The sequence below is a fragment of the Dreissena polymorpha genome, chromosome 7, assembly GCF_020536995.1.
Source record: "Dreissena polymorpha isolate Duluth1 chromosome 7, UMN_Dpol_1.0, whole genome shotgun sequence".
In the NCBI taxonomy this organism is placed as follows: Eukaryota; Metazoa; Mollusca; class Bivalvia; order Myida; family Dreissenidae; genus Dreissena; species Dreissena polymorpha.
In genome coordinates this window covers 31,264,834-31,291,195 of record NC_068361.1, presented here as the reverse complement: position 1 = coordinate 31,291,195, position 26,362 = coordinate 31,264,834, and the positions used below count along the sequence as shown (strand labels likewise).

The 26,362-nt window shown below is 33.1% G+C and overlaps 1 protein-coding gene across 2 annotated transcripts; it reads left to right on the top strand.

Moving 5' to 3' along the window:
* Window positions 1-1,972: 1,972 nt before the first annotated feature.
* On the top strand, window positions 1,973-24,373 carry LOC127839405 (uncharacterized). Of its 2 annotated transcripts, XR_008030330.1 has the most exons (8): window positions 1,973-2,322; window positions 5,613-5,684; window positions 5,876-6,019; window positions 7,674-7,698; window positions 9,000-9,028; window positions 10,129-10,217; window positions 15,121-18,665; window positions 23,600-24,373. XR_008030330.1 is itself a non-coding variant. In XM_052367770.1 (7 exons), the coding sequence occupies exons 2-7, from the start codon at window positions 5,681-5,683 to the stop codon at window positions 15,301-15,303; spliced, it is 474 nt and encodes a 157-aa protein (XP_052223730.1). In that variant the 5' UTR covers window positions 1,973-2,322; window positions 5,613-5,680; the 3' UTR covers window positions 15,304-19,072. The 2 variants fall into 2 exon arrangements, 1 of the variants encoding a protein (XP_052223730.1); XM_052367770.1 differs by lacking the exon at window positions 23,600-24,373 and having other exon boundaries at window positions 15,121-19,072.
* Window positions 24,374-26,362: the final 1,989 nt, after the last annotated feature.

Below are 26,362 nucleotides of genomic sequence, written 5' to 3'. Positions count from 1 at the left end.
CATAATATTTCGCCATCCGTAAAATGAATCAGCTGATTGATTGCGTCATGAAATGACATACTTATTGCGTCATTTGTGTGATGTCATCTTTAGGTGTACACTAAACAAGTATGCGATGTCTGGGAATAAAACATTGAAGACGCGCATTTTTTTCGTGTTTATGTATCGTTGATGTAATTATAAAAAAGTGCATATTCTATGGCCTACTTACCTCGGATGGAACCGGTGAGACGAAGGATTTAGATCTACATGTAGATCTAGCTTATTCGTGTTATTGATTTTCCGAATAAGCGTGCCTATTTTGATGTGAATTTGTGTGTGTAGAGCATACAGATGGGTGTGTATTTTGGTTCAGTAGTCTATTCGAATTTTTTTGCTTATGGAAGTAAGTAAACGTAAGGGTATTTTCTTTGATGAATAAACTTTGTCTTTGTGATTTTATCAAAGAAAGTCTATTCAGTAAGAATAACCCGTTTGCAACAAGTGTTTCAAAGCTTAATATATTTTTTACGGATTATCTTTTTTTCGATTGCAAACTAAAGGATGTGAAGGCTAAATCAAGACGCCATCAAAATCTGCAGCGTCCATGAACAAATAAGGCGAGTAGTTTTTTTTTATAATTTATGTTTAGAACGACTCTGTGTGTAAATTTACATGTACATGTATGTTGGCATCGACATCATTTTGTCAGGAGCAATCGCCGCCATATTTGATTTTGATCATTTTCTTTCGAAAATAAAATGAATAAAATCCTCTTTTCGCGGTCGTAATGTATTAAAATGTGCATGCTGCGTAAAATTGAATCGAGGCATATGGTGATGTTTTTTCTCGTTGTACAGTTGTTGTGCGATTTTTTTAAAGACTATTTTGCGTAGCAGAACAGATAAATTGTAGATCTATATCACTACGCATGGTTGATTTCGTTAGATTTTAAGCACTTTTAAGAATGAATAAAAATTATTGTTAAGGTTATTAGATCTATTTATTTTAAATGTCACGTTGAAAAAAATGGGATAAATAGAATACTAGGTTAGCTCGCCAAGGCTCGCGCTTCCGGCGTTCTAAGCCTCGCAACATAAACTTCTCTGTATTCAACGCTAACCTAGTATTCTCTATATGAATGGCTGAGAATGAGAAAAAAAAGTCCCCGGAAGTTGAATATGAACTGTGGCTAATTTCGAATTACAATAAAAATATATAATTTCCAAACGGACGTCACCAACTCTTTGGAAGGCGTAATGGTACTGACATTATTATTTACATGTTGAATGAGTGAATTATTCATCATGTGATTGTATACTGATGTTTTATACTATATTGAGATTCAATTTCCAAGGAGGTGATGCATTTTTCTTTTTGATTCTAAATGATTAGTGCGAATAATGTTCGTTTTTTTTCCAGTTCCTCATTTAATCAATAATCATAAATAATATTAGCGCATATTCTATTACTATGTTTCGTCAGTTTAATTCTGCAGCGTTTTATCATTTTCTAATCATAGGAGTATTCAAGTTCCATCTCTTGCTACAAAACATTCTAGTAGACGTAAGAGTGAACGGATGCATGGATGCTGTTAACACTATTGCGCCAAATATATAATGCAGAGGCGTATCCAGAAAATTTTCAGAGGGGGCTCAACAGGGGAGGGTGCGGGAGGGGTGTACCCTTCCGTCGTCGAACTTTTTTTTAAATGGCACCTTGAAATGATGCGATTTCCTGCTATCTAATCAGCATTTTGCATGATAAAAGTGCAAGTAAAACAAATAAGAACTTGAGTTCACACATCAAGTGTGACAGACACACGGACAGACAGACACACAGGGGTAAATCAAATGTCTCTCAAACCACTAAAGTGGTGGGAGACATTATCTTTATCCATAACTTTTGTAACAGAGTTAGATGGGTGGACCTCCTATTTAACCTTGTTGGATATCCTACTAGGTCAACTTAGGTACAACATTAAAATGTTTGTGTCCATGTTCCTATGAATAGAAAGCAGACACACAGTGGAAAACCTGTCCTGACCCATTGATGATCTTAGTTTTGTCTTAACAAGTCCTTGGGCACTGATACTCCTTTCACACTCGCATGATGTGACAGGGAACACACATGATATGGACAAAACAGTGTAAATGATGGGGTATAGCTGGGAATCACAATGTGCAACAGAGCCCTGAAGGGTAGTAGGTGTGTTGGGTACACCCTTCCACCTAGCCTGCCATATAAAGTGCAACTCAGCAGGCAGGGACTGAGTGGAAGGGAGATCATCATTGAACCATTCAAGGTCACTAGCACTGACAGGAGAGGAGCACATTTGTTCAGGTATAAACTTCAATCCCATGGCTGCCTTAGTCTGCAAATAACTGAATTGGGTGTCCATTTCGTTCACAAAAGTGTCAACAAAGGGAGTCGTTAGGTTTCTTGTGTAGTTTAATTCGGGTGTTGCTGCCTCGATGTTGTCACGCTTTTAGAAAATGATTTAGTTTCATATAGCAAAGTAATTCTTTATTTTTGAGTCTTTTTTAATTTCAAAAACTATAGATGAACATCAAAGCAGATAGCCCGATTTGTAAAGAAATAAAAAATAAATAAAAATAATTGCCATTCATTAAGTGTGCAGTTGAATTTCACTGGCAATAAATTGTTACTCAAAAGGATTATCACTCTAAAGAGCTAATACCAATTAAATTCATCAAAGAAATTACCAAAAAAATAATTATGATTGTCCATTGCGTTCGTCTAAACTCTTTAATTGCTACAACTAGACATATTGTTTTTCACAAGTCTCATGCGGCAGCCATTTGTAAACATTTACTTATAGCTAAATGTATAGATGAATTTCATTAGTTGAATGTATTTTCTTCAGCCAATCAAATAGCGCAGTTTATTACTTACAATCAATGAAGCGTGCACTTTAGCTGACGAAGGTTAGATCGTCTGTACACATGCCTAGGGGCTAATCACACAAATCGACAGCTGTTTATGGCTTAATTAGGGACATATGACAGTAAATACACAAGTGGATTGAAACTGTAAGGGGCTCATTTTTATTAAAAATCGTGTCTAGCCAGCCAGCTGGGGGTCTTTAGCCCCCTAGCCCCCCACCTAAATACGCCTCTGATAATGGAAGCACTTGATTCTATCCAAACAGTCTGTATTTTTCCATATTGGACAGTTGAGTTCAAGTGCATTAATCAATTGTTTTATAACGATAAAAGCCGTTGCCGAGAAAAAGTATCCGATTGTACAATAATCGAATCAAACATGCGCTTGTCTTGAAAAGAGCATAGATGCAATTAAAGCGTCTGTTTAATGGGTATCGTTTTGTTAATGTATTCGTTAAATATATAAATACAATAAATGTATGCATTTGAACCCAATTCTAAGTAAAATGCAATTGCTAATCCACACATTTCTCATAAATATATTCAATACGTTTCACAGGTTATCGTACTGCAAATAACGATTATACGTGCATATTGCAGCATTAAAATCAAACAATGAGCTTAATTAAGAAAGGGATATAAAATAAAAAGCTTATTAGACGTTTAAACTGTACAATACGTGATATATTTTGACTCGAACACATTTTGAAGTCATATTAGACTCGCCTTACGGCTCGTCCAATATGATTTCAAACTGTGTGCTCGTCCAAATATATCTCCGTATTGTACAGTGAAACGTCTATTAACCTATAAGTATGTAATTGAGTGGATGTATTGTAAACTGGCTAAGATATACTTGCTCTGAATACAAACTTAAACAATGAAAAACTTGTGTGTGTTCATAAAATGTTATTTGTTTATTGTCCCCGGGAAATGTCTAAGCATTGAGCAAACTTTTATTGCATTGAAGAAAAGAAAAACAAGACATTGTTTGCGATTGAAAAATTTAAAAAAATGCATTTACATACAATGTCATCAATCGAAAAAAAAAGTATATAATTAATAATAATATGTAAACTACTAAGAACAAATTAGTTTTTTCTATAAATGATAGGGGAAAAAAAAACGACAAGAAGAGAACCGACCGTCAATCCTTAAGACCGAGACCTGACCAAAGGATGGAGTGATAAAACGAATGTTATTTTACCCTTTAACTGACAGCATAAAATCTGATGGAAATTTTCTGATCAATCCTTCTAACAATTCAAGTCTTGCACGTCTTTCAATACTAATTTGATCACATGATATGTCATAGTTTGTTTGTTTTTTTCATTTTTGAAACGCATGAGCAAATTGCACGTAAATAACGTAATTAAGCGTCTTCCTGATATTGTGTAATCCTATATTCCGGCTTTCTGATTTGTGATAACACCACCGTTTTATCTGCAACCTTTTTCGATTTAGCTGTTTAACGTCACTTTTGACCTTAGATGACCTTCATTCATTATAGGTCCGAAATGAATAAACCCAAATTGTGCATTGGCTAATAATACAAAAACACCGTGAACATTGGTAGTCTGGTTGTAGTCTGGTTCCCAACATTGGATGCATATCATTTGAACTGAAATATGAATATATTCTAAATTACATGTAAATTACAATAAATTAAAAACTGTCATGATACAAAACATCATCTAAACATTACATCGAAACGTTTCTCCTTAGTTTACGAAGTAGTATAGCATTAATTACATGTCAGTTCAATAAAAAGTATCTATTGTTTGTAAACATGCCGTAGCGGCCACACTAAACACTACAAAAACAGGCTAGATTGCACTTTACCGATACGCAGTTGTTTACCACTATCGACAAAGCGGGGGTTTAGGGGCCGTAGCCCGCGATACTAAGGAAATATATAGGTGTTGGAAATATATCTGTCTTTGATTTATTATAATCCATATTTGCGTTTATTAGTGTAAATATGTTTCTTTGTACTTTGTTTTGTTCATGTTTTATATAAAGTTCTGTTTTTCTGCAAAACATTCATATCACTATGATGCTTGCAATATTGAGTCTTTTATGTTTACATTTTACTAACATCTGTACGCATTATAACGCATTATCTTTTATTTCATTCCAACATTATGTTAATAGTTTTTCAGTGGCGAATATGTTTTCTTTTCCTATTGAAACTAATGTATTACTAGTTCAATTATGAAAACCTAGTCATTACAATACTTATTGTGGGAGCGTTCTTTCGATCTCCCATATAGACACCAAGTACTGGTTCTAGGCCCAGGAAACTTCAGAGCATTTCATATAAGTAGGAATTACTTTCTATGCAATCGAGCTAAAATAAATAGGTTTAAACTAATTATTAGTTATATTTATCCGACCTTCATAGCAAACGTATGGATATTGAGAAGTTCATGTCAAGGTTCGTGATGTTGTTTTTAAAGGCTCGTATGAAAACTATGCAAACCCAGATGCAACACTAGAATAATGTTCTGTTTAAACATGAGATAATATTGGTCGGAATGATATATTATATGACTATTATATGCCTACCTATAGGATATGGATATTGAATGTTACCCAACTTTAAAATGACTTTCAACAGTTTATAATATAAAATAACCATCTGAACGATGTGTTATTTTTCGTTGATTCATGGGTCTCAAATGCCAACGTATCATGCAGTAATGTAATGTAAATAACATATTTCAGACGAACGTTCCGATACAACATCTACCACGAAAAGCCAACCGATTTCTAACGATGCAAATACAGATTACATGGGTAAAGTGGATACATTTTACATATAATTTGATATTTTAATTGGAATAATGCTTGTATTAAAGGGATATCGTGTCGTTTCTGTCAATATTCTCAATTTTGCCAAATATATACTATATTTTAGTATTCCTCGATTGCTTTTCTCCTTAAATATAATGAAATCAATAATTAGAATTTCTTGTTTATTTTTGTAGACACAAGTGTCTTGACTCCAAGTGCTTCGAACGACGGATTTCAAATCGTAATTATTGCTGTTGCGTGCGCAGTGTCTGCGTTGATCATCGTCATAGCAATCCTCATTGCCGTGATATGTGTACAGCGTAAACGCCTATCCGTTGGTAAGTTGTACGTTATAATAGAGACTAATTAATGAATAATCAAAAATACAAAAACATGTAAATGTACTCAGGGTTTTATTTTTAGAGTTAACATGTGAACGTGTATGTAGGTGTTTTAATACAAATAAGTAACCATACTTTATATGCATGTTCTATGAAACCACAAACACCTAATGTACAACATTGAATAATGAAAAAATGTTGCAAAACTTGCTTTAACTACATACATATGATTCGATGTTTTTATTTATATGTCAATAAACAACTATAAAGAGTTCGGATAGATTGGAATATAAACATGGTCTTATAAGAGCGACTAACGTTCGTTAAACAACCGATATATAACGATTATTTCAAAGTTATGTCAATTCTAACAAGAATATATAATATTTATTAAGCTTTAGGGAGAAATATAGTTAAATATGCTTTGCTCATGTTTTGACTTAGCTTAAAATTGTTTATACGTAGTAAAACATTGGTAGAACAGTTCTATGTGCATATGACAAATATGTGCTAGAATACTTTCAGCAAGTTACCATATAGTTTAGTTATGAAGCTATGTGTCAACAACTAAACTCATCCTTAAAAAATCACGGGATCTACCGGGATGAACCGGGGAAAACCGGGGCTTCACCGGGAAAGTATTTAAATGTTTAATACCTCCGGGATGAATCGGGAGTCAACGGGAAGGACCGACAACGAAAAGCGCGGCATCGGGAACAACCGGGACGGCATCGGGAACAACCGAGACGGCACCATAGCTCCGCCGGGGCCCATACAGACCCCGGCAGAGCTACGACAACGCCCCGGTGAATGCCGATAGAGTCCCGATATAGCTACGGTACATAAGTAAACCGGCTCTCTGCCGATGAGTGCCGGCTGTGTTACGGTATACCGGGGATCTGCCGGGACGCTGCCGGCTTTCACCGGGGCTCAACCGGGGCACTACCGGCTACAACCGGGGCTAAGCCGGGACGCTGCCAGCTTTCACCGTGGCTCACCCGGGGCACTACCGGCGACAACCGGGGCTCTGCCGGGGCTTCACCGGGTTACACCGTAGCCAGTCCGGATTGACCGAGACTCTGTCGGGCTGTTGACCGGCTTCAACCGGGGCGGCACTGGAAATAGTGACTGCGTTAAAAAAAATCTAAGAATCATCCCGTTTCTCGCCGGTCGCCGTCAAACCAGGATGGACCGGGGCTCTACCGGCAATAGTGAGACTTCGGCTCAAGTGGATTTTATTTGTATACACATTACACAGGAAGTATGAGTGTTTTCCTGATCTGTGAATTATGTATTAGAGTTATTTTAGGCTATTGAAAGTGATTTATTTGACGCTAACAATAACATTGATTTTGCGGCCATGTTGTTGTTGTTGTATATCTTCAACGCCTATGTAGACGAACATTTACCAGATCTGTAAAGTTGAACAAAAGGTTATCGTTCCCACAACCAGTATCGTGTTGTCCTCAACCGCCTATGTACACTGCAGTATATACACAAATATTGATTTTTCTTACTGTCTCTGAGCTTCTGCACTCAACCGCTAGGGTCAATCCGTATAAATTCGGACAAAACATCCTAAATGCATTTTACGTCACACTAATCTAGCCCCAGGCCTTCAGCGCCTTACAGCGCTTTGATTAATGTTTAGCTAACGCCCAACTTCAAGATACGCCGTAAGTATTTGGGATTTGCATGCATAGACAGCAGTAAATTTGATTTCCAACTCGTGTGCATACTGTTTTTGCCTTTAACATATACATCAAACCCTTTTCCTTCACATTTGGTGGTCTGCGCGTGTTTGATATTATGAATTGCATTTTACTTCATATGCCTAAACAAATTGAGTCTTATTGTGTTCTACGGTAGACAATGCCTTGCACGCAAATTTGTCTTCGTGAATGGTACTGGTTTCTACAAGGAAAGCTCCCAACAATATTATGGTATGCTTAAAGGAAATAAAAATATGACGTTTGACTCGCTTAAAAAGTAGTCTTTCAACATTTAATTCTTTAAAACGTACTATACGTTGAACCCCTGCATTTGTTCCCATTCCATTTTATTGAAATAGTTACCTCTTGTATAACGCTCACCTTTAAATATCCATCCACACGTGTTGCGGAGACGAACGCATTTGTTATGATAGTATTTCATTCATCAAAGTCGCATGACTCATTCCGTTTCTGTTGACTTATTGTTCAAACTATGTATTTGTTTGCGAATATGCACGAGTGATATGCATGGGAAGGATGTCATTTAATTTACAAAGCATGTACATGTCTTTGCATTACAAGCAGAAATGTCGTATTGCATGTACTTTTATAAAATTTGATTGCTTTCAATAGCAATTCGTAACATACACCTATATTTTATCATTTACACATATTTATAAATAGTATTGTTATGTATAAGCAATATTATTGTGTATAAAGATAATTGTTATATATGAACACCATTGTTATGTACACACAACATTGTTATGCTATACACAATTGATATGTATAAACAGTGTTGATGAACATAATTGTTATATGCCAAATATAAGTTGAGTTTAGATGTAACTAGATATTAAGTTTGCTTAAAGGGGCCTTTTCACAGATTTTTTCATATATTGACGTTTGTCATTAATGCGTTATATTAAATAGCAAAATATAAACATTGGAACGAACTAACTCGAGCAAAAAAACAGAAATAAAATCAATAAATAAATACTCAACATGGTTCGAACCACTGACCCTATTTTTCAATTAACCAAAACGTTAAAAGGTCTCTTTATAACAAAACTTATCTATTTTACATTTGGACATACCCTTTGTTTACACAATATTTACGTCAGTGCAGGATTTCATTTTAGTTGGTTATTTATAACTGGTGATTCATGCGTGCAATAACAATAAAGAAAACTTGTTTATGTGACATAAAGACAATGTCAAATGAACAAGTGATTTCCTTTTCTACATGCTGTTGTGTGTTCCAGTCGCGTAGAACACGTGTCTCAAGAGGAAGGTAATTTATTCAAGTTAATTGATTATATTAAATATATTTTCCGTATTTGATGATTACAGTTTATGTAAAGCGCTGTTCCTTCATTTGATCACACACTATAAGTTCCTGTAACCAATTGCTACGCTTAACATTCAAACTCTGATTCATTACATTTAATTATTATTCCATTTACATTTTGTTAGCCAATCAATGCACTAAATACATGTATACTTGAAATTAGGATAACAATTTGGTCCATTTGGTAAACATGTATTGCGAGGACTTTTTGGCTTGTTGTAAAGAGGTTTTGTCGCCTTTTAAAAACCAAATTGCTTCTAAATAACCTTTCCCAGCCAGTTACCCAAACAACACACACATCTTGATATCTGCTCAATATGTTTTTTTCCTTAAGACATGTAATTAATATAGAAATTATGTAATTTATATTAAATTATTTTATAAAATTTTGATTGGATAATCGTATTACAAGTTTTAAAAGTTAGGTTTCCCGGTGGTGAATAGAGTTGGAGTTTTTCTAAATTTAATCAGTTCTCTTTCTTTCTTCGAATATCTACTGAATATTGCAAGATAATTAATTAAACCTGTTGAAAAAGGAAAAATACGCTCGGGTCATGTGAAAACATGGACTTGCTATTTTTTGCTTAAAAAAACGTGTCGTCTCGTTATAAGCATTCCTACCTCTCAATAGCTTAGGACCCTTGAAGTCAATAATATAAAAGTTCTATGACTTTATGCCGAAACACTTAGTATCGTCCCAAAATTTCGTACTTGTGGACGAAGAACAATCGGAGATTTACTCATGCAATGATCGAACGCTAGCATTTCTATATGATCGGACTGGGTATATGCTTGTTTCATTAGCGGTAACATTCCAGCGCATGGCTGTTTCTTTTACATTTTATAGCGCAGTACAAAATGCGTTCTCTTAGAAAACCGTACACATCTAACTGCATGCATTATGCCACCATACATACTCAAACAAAACATGCTTTAAAAAAATTATTTGTTGCTGTAGATTTTCTTTCGCATTACTCTATATATACATAAGTTAGAAAATTATGATAAACTGTGTACGAGTAGGTGTTTTTTTCCATTTACAGAGAGGCATGACGTCATAAGTGTTCATTATGAAGTCGTCCCTGACGACAATACAGATCGCGGAGCATCACCAATGTACACATCTCTCCAGGTATTGTGGAACATTGAACTGGTTGATACAGAGCTCCAGATAAGGTTTTGTGAAATTCTTAACGTTACTACCGGATTTTCAAAAAGAATTCTTAACTCTGAAATTTTATTCTTAACGTAACTACTAAGTTTTGAAAATTATTCTTTACTTTTCTAAAAACCTAAAAATAAATAATAATGGTTATTTTCATGCTAAAATTCAAAATAAACATACTAGCAACTTTATTTATACGAGTTCAACAGTGTTTATTCAGTATTCTTCAATTTTATTTTTCAAATACCTTCATATGCCCAAACTGTGCTTAGATTGCATGCCTTCGATGAATTTGTACATATTTCACAATTAAAACGGGTCTCCCCTTCAATCTTTTCAACGATTAGCCACGAGAATTGTCCCTTCCACTCGTTCAATGTTGTTGTTTTTAGCTCCACTGGCCAAAGGCCAGCGGGGCTTATGTCATGGTCCTGTGTCCGTCGTGTGTGCGTCCGTGCGCCCGTGCGTTAACTTTTTCTTTAAACATCTTCTTCTCCTAAACTACTGGTCCAAATCTGATGAAATTTCTCAGGAATGTTCCTGTGGTGAACCTCTTTCAAATTTGTTCAACTTATGCTCCTGGGATCAAATTTGGCCCTGCCCCGGGGGTCAAAAAATTGAAATTTGCTTATATAAGGCCTATTTTGTGCAAACTTTATAAATCTTCTCGTCCATAACCACTAGGCCTACGGCTACCAAATTTGGAATGAAGTGACATCTTATAGTCCTCTACCAAGTTTGTTCAAATTATGCCCCTGGGGTCAAATTTGACCCTGCCCCGGGGGGTCAAAAAATGAAAATTTGCTTATATAAGGCCTATTTTGTGCAAACTTTACAAATCTTCTTGTCCGTAACCATGGGGCCTAGGACTACCAAATTTGCTATGTAGTGACATCTTATAGTCCTCTACCAAGTTTGTTCAAATTATGCCCCTGGGGTTAAATTTTACCCTGCCCCGGGTGGTCTAAACATTAAAAATTTGCTTATATAAGGCCTATTTGTGCAAACTTTAAAAATTTTCTTGTCCATAACCGTATGGCGTAGGGCTACCAAATTTGGTATGTAGTGACATCTTATTTTCCTCTACCAAATTTGTTCAAATTATGCCCCTAGGGTCAAATTTGACCCTGCCCCGGGGGTTAACAAATTGAAAATTTGCTTATATAAGGCCTATTTTGTGCAAACTTTAAAAATCTTCTTGTCCATAACCATTGGGCCTAGGGCTACCAAATTTGCCATGTAGTGACATCTTATAGTCCTCTACCAAGTTTATTCAAATTATACCCCTGGGGTCAAATTTGACCCTGCCACGGGGGTTAAACAAATTGAAAATTTGCTTATATAAGGCCTATTTTGTGCAAACTTTAAAAATCTTCTTGTCCATAACCATTGGGCCTATTTCTACCAAATTCGGTAGGTAGTGACATCTAATAGTTCTCTACTTAGTTTGTTCAAATTATGCCCCTAGGAACAAATTTGACCTTGTCCCAGGGGTCACAAAAATGAACATATGCTTAAATAAGGCCTATTTTGTGCAAACTTTAAAAATCTTCTTGTTCTTTATTATAGAGCCTATGGCTACTAAATTTGGTATGTTGTGATATCTAATAGTCCTCTTCCAAATTTGTTCAAATTATTCCCCTGGGCTCAAATTTGACCCGGCCCCGGGGGTCACAAAACTGAACATATGACGTTTACCAGTGGAGATTACTGCGGCCGTTTGGCTGTGACCAACAACGACATCAACATCTTGTAAACATGAGATAAAACCCTGTCATTTAGTGCCATTTTAGGTCAGATGGTGACTGCTTACAAAGGCATTGAAGTAAGAACATGTGTTATGAATGTTTTTCTTATAAATTGAAAAAAGTCGGGTTTTATTTAAATATGTCGAAAGTGACCATATATCCGGATGAAAATATTTTGGATGACATGTTAATTTCATGTCTTTTTTGTAGTGTTAAAACCAGTTTAATAATATATTATTGATTTTAAAAACACAACTTCCATGAACATAATTATTTCAAGGAAAGTCAATATATGATACTGCCCGGTAAACTCAAACTTTGTATCCAAGAGAAGGTGTTGAAATTAATGAAGTACAATGTTTTTAACTATCGTATATGCTGTTTTTTAATAACTAATGATTCATTGTTCCATTTGTGAATCGTGACTCATGTTGAATTGTTGAAATGATTGTCGATTGCTCAACAATCCATATATATTTCTGACCATTTTATAATTTTCTTAATATAAGTTATGAATTGATCTTAGAAGTCAAATGCAATACTTAATTAAATACATTTATAAATATAAAGAAATTATCTTTAGATTATCATAATATTCTCAGGCCTGTTGATCTTAGGGATGTGTGGGTTGATGAGCAATTTCTCCTTTTATCACAATTATTTCTACCCTACCTGATCATTTCCTTCATATTTCATTTTAATTCAATTGACGTCTGCAACCTCTTTCAAATTGGGAAAGTCCAAAATGTGTTGTTTGGTAAAGGGTTAAGGCATTTTGATTCCTATGGGTCTTGTGAATCTGTTTCAAATCAAATACGTAGATTTGATCTTCAGCATCTAAAAATATGTGAAATAGAAAGAACGACACTATCTTTTGGAGAGATAAATGTACCTACGTTATAAGCAAAGGGCCTGTGCAACAATTCCCGGGCTTTTTAGTATGTTTAGTTAACACGGTAGTAACTTTTTCTATACATAAAAATGCTCACCCTTCCAACTTTAAGCGCCCAGTGAGACGAGGGATAGAAAAAGAAAGTCACATGCTTGAGTACATTTCAACCCATGCGCATTACACGTTTTTTTCTCAAAGAAAAAAACAGTTGAGCGATACAGGGCCATCATGGCCCTCTTGTTTGTTTTAGTTTGGACCCGTCGTGTCGCGTTTTTTTAGCTTTTCCGACTGTGTCGGCAACTGAACATACAGCATCGTATAAGATCTTTTCTATAATGTCTTTCTTAATATTCAACTTCGGCACACTTTGCGTGCAATATGTTAAAAGCGTGTTTTTGCACGCTTTGCAGTTTTTTAGGACGCTGTCTGGGCGCCGCCATTGTTTTTTGACAGATAGACTGTACATGCCGCTTTTATTGGAAAAAATGCGCTTTGTTAAACAAACCCGATAGCCATTCTATATAAGCACCAAAACGATCTTTAATACGCGAAAAGAACTAAAAAAAAATCGATACGAACCGATGTAAAAATAATATTCGTAACTTGATTTTGTAATTTTTAATGGTACGACAAGATTTTAAAATAAATACGTAACGGACTTGAACATAATTCGCAATTACGAAAATACGACCCTTATCTTGAGCTCTGGTTGATACTTTTAAATAATGTAATACATTTTCTTCCTTTAATTTTCTTACATTACGCATATAATAATTGATATGTCAATTTCAAAATCAATTTACTTTAAAATTTGATTATGGGTTGTATCCCTTATTCTCATAGTATCGGTATTTTGACTTTAACGAAAGAAACCTCAAGAAGTGCTGGAAAGCTGATGTTTTTTCTCCTAGTTTTAGAAGTTTTAAATTATTTGATGGTTATCCATGACTAGTACGGCGATCATTCTCATGAGTTGCGGTGTTCATTGGAAAGTAGGTCTTGTCTATTATTTTTAAATTACGTTACACACAATTATGTTAGCTTGTTTAGGGTTTGTTAATAGCTTTATCAAATGTTTTATTTGTCGCTTATTTTTGAGATAAAAAAGAGTAAATATCTTTTAAGAACAACATGAGCACATGAGCAAGTGTTTCATTTTTTCATTCAAATATTTTTGATAGAACAAGCACATGCGCATTATAAAAAACCTTAGCAACCAATCACAAAGGCCGACATTGTACATGAATCAGATTACTACAGGGAGTTAGGTCTAGCAAGTATTTTGCCAACACAATGCCGATTTAAATGCAGTTTTTGTTGTTATGTCCAAGAATGCACATTTTATTATAGATTGACATATATCAAAACGTGTTTTTTATTGATTCACTTCCCAAATTATTGTGTTTTCATTAAGAAGGCCGATACTACGGATAGACATGCTACTTACCAGCACTAGTCTACTTTATTTCACCACCAGGGCCCCGTGCTCATAGCACTAAACTACCGGCAAACTACCGGCAAGAATCTGCGATATGTTTGATGAAACGCTTTTTAAAAAATATCGCAATCGCAGGTAAAAGATCAGCAATCGGCGATCGGCGATAATATCGCATCGCAAATTTTGATGAAACGGGGCCCTGGATTACCAAAGGCAAATGTACATGTTATATAGAAGATTTAGCGCATTAAATCACGTAATCTTTGCCATTCCCATTAATTAAATCGTGAGAAATTTAATCAAATGTTTTATTAAATCACGGTTTTCTTTTTTTTTGATGTTTAAATTTTGCTTAACTATGCATTTGAATTAACCACAACACCACATTGGGCTTTATATACTTATATACGTTTTCTTATATATTAGCAAGGACCTTTATATCATAAGTAAGATATGTGTGTACAAGTGTAACGTTTATAAATTATCATATATTTCTTTTTAGAATGTACTATCATATGTGACCATTATGATGACAATGTTAACAAGGTATTGCCAACAATATGTAGGGTGCTATTCGTATTCATACAAAAACTCTTAGTACACGTCAGAAAATATGTTTGGCCAAGTGTGAGTTTGAAAACAAAGTTGTAATAATTATAACGTTTCTGTTTATTGGCATGTGTTATAGAAGCGATTCATCACTTACCTGAAATATAAAAAAACTTGCGAATGAACGTCATAATATCTCTCCTTCTTAGGTATTTGGAATAATTATTTCTGTGTTTTCTCCAGACCAATCAACAGGTGGCGGAAATTCATCTGTACACTGGCTTGCGGGAATCAAGGCCCTTGTCCCAAGAAACGTCTACTTATTATTCAGTGGCCGAGCAGGGGAATGACGTTCCAGGGGAGACTAACACCCAATCACATGACAAAATTTATTATAATGTAGCCTCACACAGAATACATATATAAACCCTAAACATTTCAAAGCGGTCTACATACGTTTTGGGTTTAGCTTGAAGTATGTGGGAGTGAGTTTTACAATTATTTGACTGTGTATGTCACACACAACTTACCAGCCATGTTTTTTGCTAATAAAACACATTTATCTACGATTTTATGAATTAATAAAATATTAATATTAATATTAATCTTATTTAATTAGCCGTACTCACTTCTGAAAATTGAAATTTTGACTGTTGTATTACATATAATAAAGGCTAAAGTTACATTATTTTACCATATTCTCTTCTAAGGTAAAACAGGAATTGTTTATTGCTATGTTGTATAATATGCCCTTTACAGATAACCTATGTTAACATGATCACGTTTGAGATAACAATGTATATTTAATTGTTATTTTTATTAATATTATGCATGAACCTAATGCTATTCTTTTTTACCATGTTTACCTAAGACATGAAAATGGACGGGATTGTTCACTGTTACATTATACAGTAATACACTTACAGCTTAATTTTTGTAAAATGTTCACTTCTTCTGAGGTGAACATGTTATTATATGCTGCTGTGTGATGTAATATTAACTTGGAAGCCTAATTATTTTTAGATGTTTACAACGTATGTAAAAATGGAATTGTTAATTGTTGAAAATGGAATTCTGTACTTTTATCTTATATAATATAAAACTTAAAACCTGAGTCTTGTCAGTATTTTCACTTTTGATGTGTATATGGAATTATTGAGTGTTGAAAATGGAACTACTGACTGCTATTTTATACTATATAAATTGTTAGGCTCGTTTATGTTGACTTGTTCACATCTAAGGTGAAAATAGCATGGTTGGTTATTGTATTATTTTATATAAAACTTGAACCTTAATTATGTATCAAGTTCTTTTCGCATGTAAACGTGGATTTGTTAAATTTTATTTTATATAATACAGTACTTTAGATAGTGTAGTTTATTTAAATTATATAACTGTTTTCTATTAAAAGGAGTAAACCTTCACTAATATGCAGTACAGTAAAGTTTTCTAATTCGTGATTAGTTCTAGGCTAAGTGTGAAGTTCTTAGCTCCATAAATCTTCTTAAACCCTTAGTATTTTGTCATTGACCTTAAAAGGTGGTGACCCTATTTTGTACACATTTGCGAGTTTTATGTACATATGTGTCTTGTCTAGTGAATGTATTTTGTGTCTCACTGTAAATAAAGTACCGCTTTGTATAACAATGGTTTTCTCTATTCTAATGCAGCTGAAGATTCACTTGATGAGTATTTTAAATGATTATAATTACTGAAAGAAAAAAATATTTTTGATTTATGTTTCTTATATATATATTTCATAAAAGGGCCCCGAACTGAGCTATAGTGTACTAATTCTACTTCCGCCACTTGCATTGCAGTAAATCTGTTATCAATTCATACCTCTGAAAAGCATTTCACCATCATTGCGCCAGACTCAATTCAATGGTTTCTTTGCAGTAATATAATTGTACAGTGCAGTTTTTAGCAACAAAATCAATTTCATAACTTTTTGTTGTCTAGTAAATTGCTTGATTACCTGTTGTTAACAACTTACGAGACTTTGAGTCTTAAATCAGATCATGATTAAGATTAATAGAAGATAATATTTAGACCATGTATTCGAGCGCCTAAGAGACGATACAATGTTTTACCCTGTGCATTTCATCGTGGCCTTAGTTTTCGCTATTATCATACTTAACACACTTTATATTATAACAATATATATATATTATGTTTAATAGTCTGGTTTAAAATGACAAGAAATCTCTTTTGTTGTTAAAGTTAATAAACACATTCAGTCTTAAAATGGTATTGAGTTGCTTAACATCCTTATGAATATCAAATATCAGTATTATATAAAGTAAAATTGTCTGACGAATGGTCAGTTTACGTTAAATCTGTTTAACATAAACGAATCATATTAGTAATGTGCTACTCTACCCTTAATTTCGTTGATCTTCCTTTCAATTAGATAAGAAACAATAGTAACCGGCTATAAACTAGGCCACTAATAGTTCATTAAGCAATTATGCGATTTTCTGTTGTCCTGAATATTGATTCATTTTGTAACGTTTGAAGATAAGATTTTCTTATCAATTTATATTTTTATACTAAACTGTAAATAAGTCTGAGAATTCTGAACACTATTTCTTTGCTACATCTTTAGTGGTTAAGCGCTTAAAGGGGAGATTTTTACACCAATACATAATATACTCCCGATGAATATAAAAGCCCATGTTAAGTTAAAATACTAAAAAGCCATAACAAGAAGTGTTGATAATGATTTCATTTATTTATAAAAAAATAATTACATTTGAAATGCATCTAATAATAGTGAGTATCTTTCAAAACATCGCAAGGATATATCGGTGACAATCATGTGTTTTTTCTTCTGGGTTTTGAAAAAGTGTATTGCTTTAGGCTTTGGTTTAGAGTATTATTTCACTATGTATTTCGTTCTATATTTGTTTAGTTTATGAACAATTTATAAGCCTTTATTTTATTTGCGCAATTAATTATAGTCGTTAGAAACAGCTCATAATATTTATAAAAATTAGTATTTGATAGTGGACGTTATTGTTAATTTTATAACTGACATTGCATATATGAGTTCTTGTAATTAAATACAAATACTACACATTTCGCCGTCATGCTTTGGATGTAGTTTGTAGTATCGGCTACAAGTTTGGTTTATTGACGACGAATAGGGAGTGTGTGGCAACAATTAAACAATACCTGAAACAACGATGTGTTAAGGCTCACGTTTACATATGTTCAAAGGAAAATGTACTAAGGTCGAAAACAACTTTATAAAATTTTGTGTTGATGTTAAACGTTTAAGCACATGTAACATCTACTTATTTATAGTATGTTGTTTTTCTAAACACACTCTGTAATGACTTGAAGAAATAAACCATGTATTTGTTTGACTAATTATACAAGTAACTGCTTACGGAAATGACCATTTAAACTACAACTTGGCTAAGTTATTGTCTCTTTGCGCATTATTGACGTCACTTACTTTTATACAATCTACTGTCTATGGGCGTGAACACTTATGTGAACTTGTGAAAAGACGTTATTGTTTAGTCGAGTTTTTTTAATGTAATTATTAGTTTGTTTGGGGTAGTCGATTGTTATTATATAACAACACAAAAATCTAATTCGAAATGTGTTTGATTCCTTTATTTACTACTTGTTTTTTTAATGATTTCTCGATTTATTTGTTTTAGTAAATGAGTACTTGAGCTTTCAAAATATCGTATCACTTCAGGTGTTATATAAGTTCCTAAGGAAGATGCATTTTTCGGATTTAATATTGGTATCAGTTCTACTTCCGAGTATAAGTAAGTAACATAAATATATAAATAAATATATATATATATATATTTATTTATATATATATAAATATATGAATGCAGTTTCAAAATGTATTGTCCTATTTTATTTGAAAACTGTATACATTGTGTAATCAAAATATGCCATTCTCAAAACTAGGTAACTTTCGTCGATCAACCACAGGGATTTCCGCTTCTCACATCCGGTCACTTCCTTATTGATTATTAGCTGTGTTTATATGTACTGACATGCCTTATATCTACCAATAAAATTAAAATTTAAGAACGCTATCTTTATTAATGATACCGATTCGTTAAACGGGTTAATGACGTATTTACGGTGTTATAAGCTGATTATTGTATTGGTCTTATTTAATTTAGTATTATATAATATGATTTTGTATGCTGCAAATACTACTCCGTTTAAATTGACTTCGCTCTGAATTGAATGTAGAGAAATGAAAATACTTACTTTGTTGTTGTTTTTTTCTTATAATTAACTAGACTACATTTCGTACTTCACCAACTGATGTGGAATAAATCCAACTTGTTTGTATATATATATATTTTCATTATTGCATTGTGTCCAATCATTCTTCAAATCGTATGCGTGGTTTACTATAGGTTGATGAAATTGTAGTTGATGAACATGCAAGTGGCACCATGAAAAACATTAACAGTCCATTTATAACACTTTAATTTACATTCTCTGCATTACGCGATTGCTTTGGATCAGCGGTATTTTTTTATTTAAAAAAAACGCGTGTTAGACCCCACAGTGTGTTACTTTGTAATTTTTATGACCCAACTCTTCAGTTTGAATAAAAATAATCTATGTTAGAAATATATATGCAGCAACTGTTCTTCAATTTCGACGGAGCTTTTTTAAGTTTTGTCGTGGCCCAATTGTCAGTCATACGTACGACTAAAAATAGTTTAAAATTGATTGAACGAGGTCTTTTCGTTTTAAAGCATAGCATAAATGAACTATTTAAAACACATGAATCAGAATTTGTAGTACTAAATTTTTTTATAACAATTTGCTTGCAACGTTTTTAATTAAATGAATAGCCGCATACCGGAAACAAAATTATCGCACAAATCCATAATTGCATTATAGTCCTTCTGGAAACTACATTCCGTTATGGCGAAACCGTCCTTACATTAAATGAATGGCTATGAAAACGTCCCTAAGGAAATGAACTGTGGATAAGGGCTGGTTTATTTTACGCAATTATATCGATGATCATCCAAAATATTTGACATAATTTCTTTTATGAAAGCATTAAGTTCATGGTCGGTTTTATATCCTGAATGCATTAAAGTGATAGCTCCAAGTCGTTGACCGCAGTTATATTCTTTGTCTTTTTATCCCCGCCGAAAAGAAATTCGGAGCGGATATAGTAATTGGTCCCGTCCGTCTGTGGGTCTGTGCATCTGTGCGTCTGTGCGTCCGTCCACAACTGTGTTCAGAGCATAACTCCAAGTCTATTCAATGGATTTATTTGAAACTTAGATTATAAACAGATGGCAACTAGGAGAAATGCAGTGACTAAGAACCATAACTCTATCTACCTTAGTTTTTGAATTATCTCCCCCTTTTATATAATTTCAAAGTCAATATTCGTTCGGAGCATAACTCTTAATGTACTGAAGGGTTCACTTCAAACTTAAAATATTAACAGATGGCAAGTAGGAGAAGTGCAGTGACTAAGAACCATAAATGTCTCTAACTTAGTTTTTTTAATTATTTCCCTTTACTTAATTTCCAAGTAAATTTTTGTCCGGAGCATGACTCTTAATCTACTGAAGGGATTTATTTTAAACTTCAAATACAAGCAGATGGCAAGTAGGAAAACTGCAGTGACTAAAAACCATAACTCTATCTACCTTAGTTTTTTTAATTATCTCCCTTTATTTAATTTCAAGGTAAATTTTTGTCCGCAGCATAACTCTAAATCTACTGAAGGGATTTATTTGAAACTAGAAATATAAACAGATAGCCACTAGGAAAGGTGCAGTGACTAATAATCATAGCTCATTCTACCTTAGTTTTTGAATTATCTCCCTTTATTTAATTTCATTTTTTTCAAGAGCATAACTCTAAATCTACTGAAGGGATTTACTTGAAACTTGAAATATATAAACAGACGATAAGTAGGAGAAGTGCAGTAACTAAGAACCATAACTCTATATACCTTAGCTTTCTTCATTTAATTTCAAGTCCATTGTTTGTCCGGAGCATAACTCTAAATCTACTGAAGGGATTCACTTGAAACTAGAAATATAAACAGATGGCAATTAGGAGAAGTGCAGTGAACATGAACCATAACTCTTTCGGCTGTAGTTTTTTAATTATCTCTCTTTATTTTATTATATATATATATATATATATATATATATATATATATATATATATATATATATATATATATATATATATATATATATATATATATATTATCTATTTTTTTATTTTAAATGATATTTAATTCAATTTCATAGTAAATACTTCAGCTTTTCAATTTTTTAAATCTCCCTTTATCTAAGTTTACAATATTATTTTAATTTGAACACTGAAGTATTCAATGTAAAATGAATATATGTGTTTAAGGAAAAATACAGTGATCAAGAACAGTAACTGTTAATAGTCTTCTTTTTTAATTTACTCCCCTTCTTTCACTTCCATGTATTTTATTTTCTACCGCATTACTCCAACATTATAAAACTAATTGATCTTTGAAATATAAATATATTACACAGGTGCCATGTTTTACAAATATTTTTCTACTGTCTAAAACAAATGTTGTCATAGGAGCAAACACATTTCGGCGGGGATTTTCCACTACTTTGATAAGCTCTTGTTTTGTATCCTATGTACCGCCCTTAATGAAATGGTTACGTGTCTAAGACTCACAGATGATTGTTACCGTTTCTCCAATGATAAAGATATTGTAAAGATACCCAGTGTCATTGTTAAACACGTTTTATTCAAAACAATAATCAGGACAGTTTCACACACGGTCCCAAGACCGCGTTTTCACACCGATTTCGGCCTTTTTGAAGTTAAAACCCCGGGACTACTTTTCTTTGAATCAAACTGAATGATACTGATCAATTTATATATAGTTATAACCGAAACATATCATATGAACACGACCATCATGATAATGAAACGAGCGTCTTAACATTTAAGTTGCAAAACAAGCAGATGTGCTTATAACGTTACAAACATATTTACGCAGAATATCGTGGATGTTGTTCTGCTACCATCAGTTTTATATTTAATTTTTATCAGCCAGTATTATTATATATTTAGGAAATCAATCAAACAAAACACAAGTTAAATTATTGAAGCTGAGATCACAAGTGTGGAAACGGATTAATATGCAAAACATTACTGTTTAAAACGATTAATAAGCTAGCCGAACATAGCACTTATCCGAGCAATTATCACGTTCATATACAATTGCCAACATAAAGATAACACAATATACACAAATTTAATACCAATAAATATAATTCTGAACATCACCGCCTCGCAACGGTAGCCTCAAATAACGTTAATATTAGATTAATATACAATTACATATATTCATCAGTGGAAAATACTAGTAATAGTTAAACAACACGGCATAAGTATTGAGTTATTAGTATGAACTAAGGTTTTCGTTCAAACTTTCTTTTTTTTTTAAGTTAATGATGTTCCCCCGAAAAAATGTACGTACTCTCTTGATCATTTCTTGACAAGTCAATTTCTCCGCAGCTTATGTTTGGAATGCATCGACATTTTGTTGGAAGCATCCTCATACTTAACGTGTACATTCGATCATGACGCTTCCAGTACAAATATTCTTAGAGTAACCTGACTGTTAAGACTCCTGAAAATAATATAAATGTTACATAAATAACCTATGAAAATACAAGATTTTAATGGTTATGAAAATACAAGATTTTAATGGTTATGAAAATACAAGATTTTAATGGTTATGAAAACACAAGATTTTCATTGTTACTGGCCCAGCCCGTGGAGGTCTGTATAATTCCCTCATGATTTACTGAGTTTCTTCACGGGCTTTGCCACTTAATTATATTTATGGAAACTTCGAAATAGCCTAAACACAAACACACTTTTTTTTAACTGAAATGATGTTTAATGTTTATAAATACTGATCCATTGTATATAGAATTGGTTAAATTGCAATTATAATTTTATGATCATCCTAAGGTGAATATTTTTGTCATACTTTCCGGTACAGACAAAAAATGGTATCTTAACAAAAAAGTTAAATCCGTTTTAGTACGACGAACTGCTAGTACGTCGATATGGTAAAAAAGTCACATTATTCACGCTTATAATGCTTCCAAATAAAGTGCAATAGGTGCTCTGTCAGTAAAGGTAATAACAACAGTTCAAATTAATCCATATAAATATCAATTTACTAAAAGGAGTATTCTGCCACTTACAAATCATACACATTCCTTTGCATAAAAGTTAAAAAGGTAGTTGATGATGTTTGTAGCTTACACATATATTAAACGAATGATGCGTATAATGTATTTCATAACATAACTACATCTTAAAAAAATGTTTGTGGTATTCAATTATTAAACTGATTAAATGATAATTTTTATTTGCCTAACACATCGTTATTTCATTTATCCCACTGATGGATAAATGTAATTTTCACTGACGAAAATGTATGTTCGTGTCATCTGATCCCTTTATTCACTGTGAAGATATTTGCTATGAACACGTTCACATGCTCGTTGATATGTTTGTACAGTTTCAACCCTCTAGCAGCAAACATTCCGACTCGCAGACGGACGGAAGTATTTAAAGAATAAAGAACTAAACCAAATCTACATGAACCCCTGTAAAAAAGGATGCATATTCATATTAGAATCGTGCCTGTATTATGTCTAAACTACGATTGTTTCAGATGCGACTTAACAACCATGCGCCCACAGCTGCGGCTGTACTGAAGTTGAAACCCCTTCCCGTCTATTTTATGGAAGAAATGTCACAATAACATTCAGGCCTTCTAACATCACGAATGCTGCTCCTCAACTAATGGATGTTGACAATCAAAATGTGTCATACAAACATCACCATCATGATAATGAAACAAATGTCTTTACATTTATTCTGAGCCAGAACAGAACGACTGAACGTAACCAAACGTTAAATTGATGAAATATGACAGGTGTTATTCTGCTTTCATCCGGTTTGAATTGAAAGGTTTGTTAAATGTTGACATATTATATACATGAATCATTTTATAGTCATGAAACGATAGGTAAAGATATCCTTATATAATGTTACAGTTGAAATATATTCAATGATATTTAGAAGTGGCGAAATGCTTGTAATTCTCAATATTACGTATTTACCACGTTGTGCTTGCACGTATATAGCTGTATGAAAACTCCGAAAATCTCCATTCGTCCTTCTTTTAAAATTTTTAATCAGCAACTATTTCCTGAAATTTAGCGACGATTCATTAGACATCCGGTTCAATTATTTGTCTTAGATATATAGGACTTTAAAAAACTATTGAAAGTATAAATTAAATAATTGATAACAATTGTATGGAATTCAATGCACAATTCTTGACTTATCTGTGCGAGGAAATTATCAGCAACTACTGACTGGAGCGCAATGAAAAATAATTGCTAAATAGAAGTTTGCATTTAATTGGTGTGTATTAGGTCTTTATTTCAATAATTTTCTCTTATTAAACAACTTAAATTAGTATACAATGTGTTTAATATCGTCACAGTTTATGCAACCTTCCAGTGTGTTTTATATTAGATTTTATGATAAAATATATTAAAGATTGACGGGTTTGTACCATAAGGACGTTCTGCTTTATTATATTTTACACTGTTATGAAACACTTTGTATTTCATTCTCACTAGGAATTCTCATTAAAATGTGAAGAATAGCATTTAATCCCAATGGTCCGCTTGATTTTACTATAGATCTGGTATTAATTAATTTTTTGAAATCAGTTAACAATAGTTGGCTGTGTTTTTTGTTAGAAGTACTTGTCGAATGGCAACACAGGACTCTTCATTGCAATAACGAGAAATGTTGATTACACCGACGTATGTTCAATAGGCTAAACATAAAATTGTATCATTATATTTATGCTTGGCATTCTGTATAAATTCTGTAATACTGGAAAATTTAAGTAAATATTGGTTATAGAACAATATAAAATTGATTTACGATATTTGTGTACGCTTAATTACTATAATTGTTCATTGTAGAAACCAAAATGCACCATCACATGATACACTATCATAGCAACTATTAGAATAAGTATTATTACAGCACTATTATTTAATAAGAACACGTAAATAGGTCCAAATGTTTTATTATCAGATCCCCCAACTCTTGGACCAGGGAAGAATATAGTAGGCTACCATGGTTGCTTTATAGTTCCGATTGGAGAAAAGACGGATTTCACTAGAAACGAGTAACCGGTTATCAGTTGTTCTTTATCGTAGTATATGCTATTGCATGTTTATATAACGATACATAATTAAACATTTCAAGCGCTCCGCTATTCAGAAGGCAAATTCATCGTTAACTATCCTGTTCAAGGCGTTGATCATATGACAATAGTTATGTTATCCGTGACTTACGGAGACCAAACGCTGAATGATACGGCATTGCTTTATGTTCAAGGCAAGACAAATATTGGTAAGTTTCGTTATCTGGATGAGTACGCAAACATTGATCCAATCAAATAAAATCCTATTTCCCATTTAACCATTATTTAACTCGCTAAAGACTTGATAGTACAGAAACGTCTGTTGATGGCTCATTGATTTGAAAATGTGCCCGATGGTTTGTCAAATATTCCAAACTTTGTGTACAAAAGGCTTAATCATACATCAGACAAAACATACGCTTAAGTAAGTTTAGTTACCTAGTAACTTAAGTTGAAATCGATAAAAAAAAATAATGACAGCACCTCGAACTGTTATAAGAACTTTTACTGTTTCTGATGGCGCTGATTAAATAGCTGACAACAAGTAGATCGCTTAAATAAGAGAAACATATGGTCTTGACTGTTCATGTTCGAAAGGCCGAGGTATTTATGAGTTAAACGTTTTTTCCAGACGATGTTGATCCAAATACCGGCAAACGCAGCTAAAAAGCTATAAATGTAATTAAGTTGTCAGTGACTGCAGTGTACAGGATATTGTTGTTCTCGATCTCTGTCTCGTTCAAAATACTGAACCGTAAATCTTCAGGAAAATGTATTTAAACCAAATCGCATGTAACATATAAATGTATTGCAACATAATGTTTTATATAATTTGATTCTTGTTGTTATCGTAAGCGTTCAAAGTTAAGTTTTATATGGCACACAGCAGGTTATTGTAAATCGATTTTTCTTGTCTGCACTATTTGTGCTTTCATTGACCCACACATACGTTTTAAATTGTGAATATCTTATGCATTATGTGTACGTCACTTTTAAAACACATCATTCCATTAATATATCATATAAACATATACTAATGTTGACATGCAATTTAGCACCTTAATTATAAGTCATTTACATGTAAACAGTTTATAACAAGTGTAATATGATAGATTTCTTTCGCCAATTATGTAACATGATACATGGGGATATGTTTTACATGTAGGTATATCGACAACTCCGTCACGGTCTTCAAAACCTGAC

Bases quoted from the DNA above. Each gene is read 5' to 3' on its own strand.
- LOC127839405 (XM_052367770.1), top strand. The intron at 6,020-7,673 runs GTAAGTTGTACG...ATTAATGTTTAG, and splicing joins GCGTAAACGCCTATCCGTTG to CTAACGCCCAACTTCAAGAT. The intron at 9,029-10,128 runs GTAATTTATTCA...TTCCATTTACAG, and splicing joins ACACGTGTCTCAAGAGGAAG to AGAGGCATGACGTCATAAGT.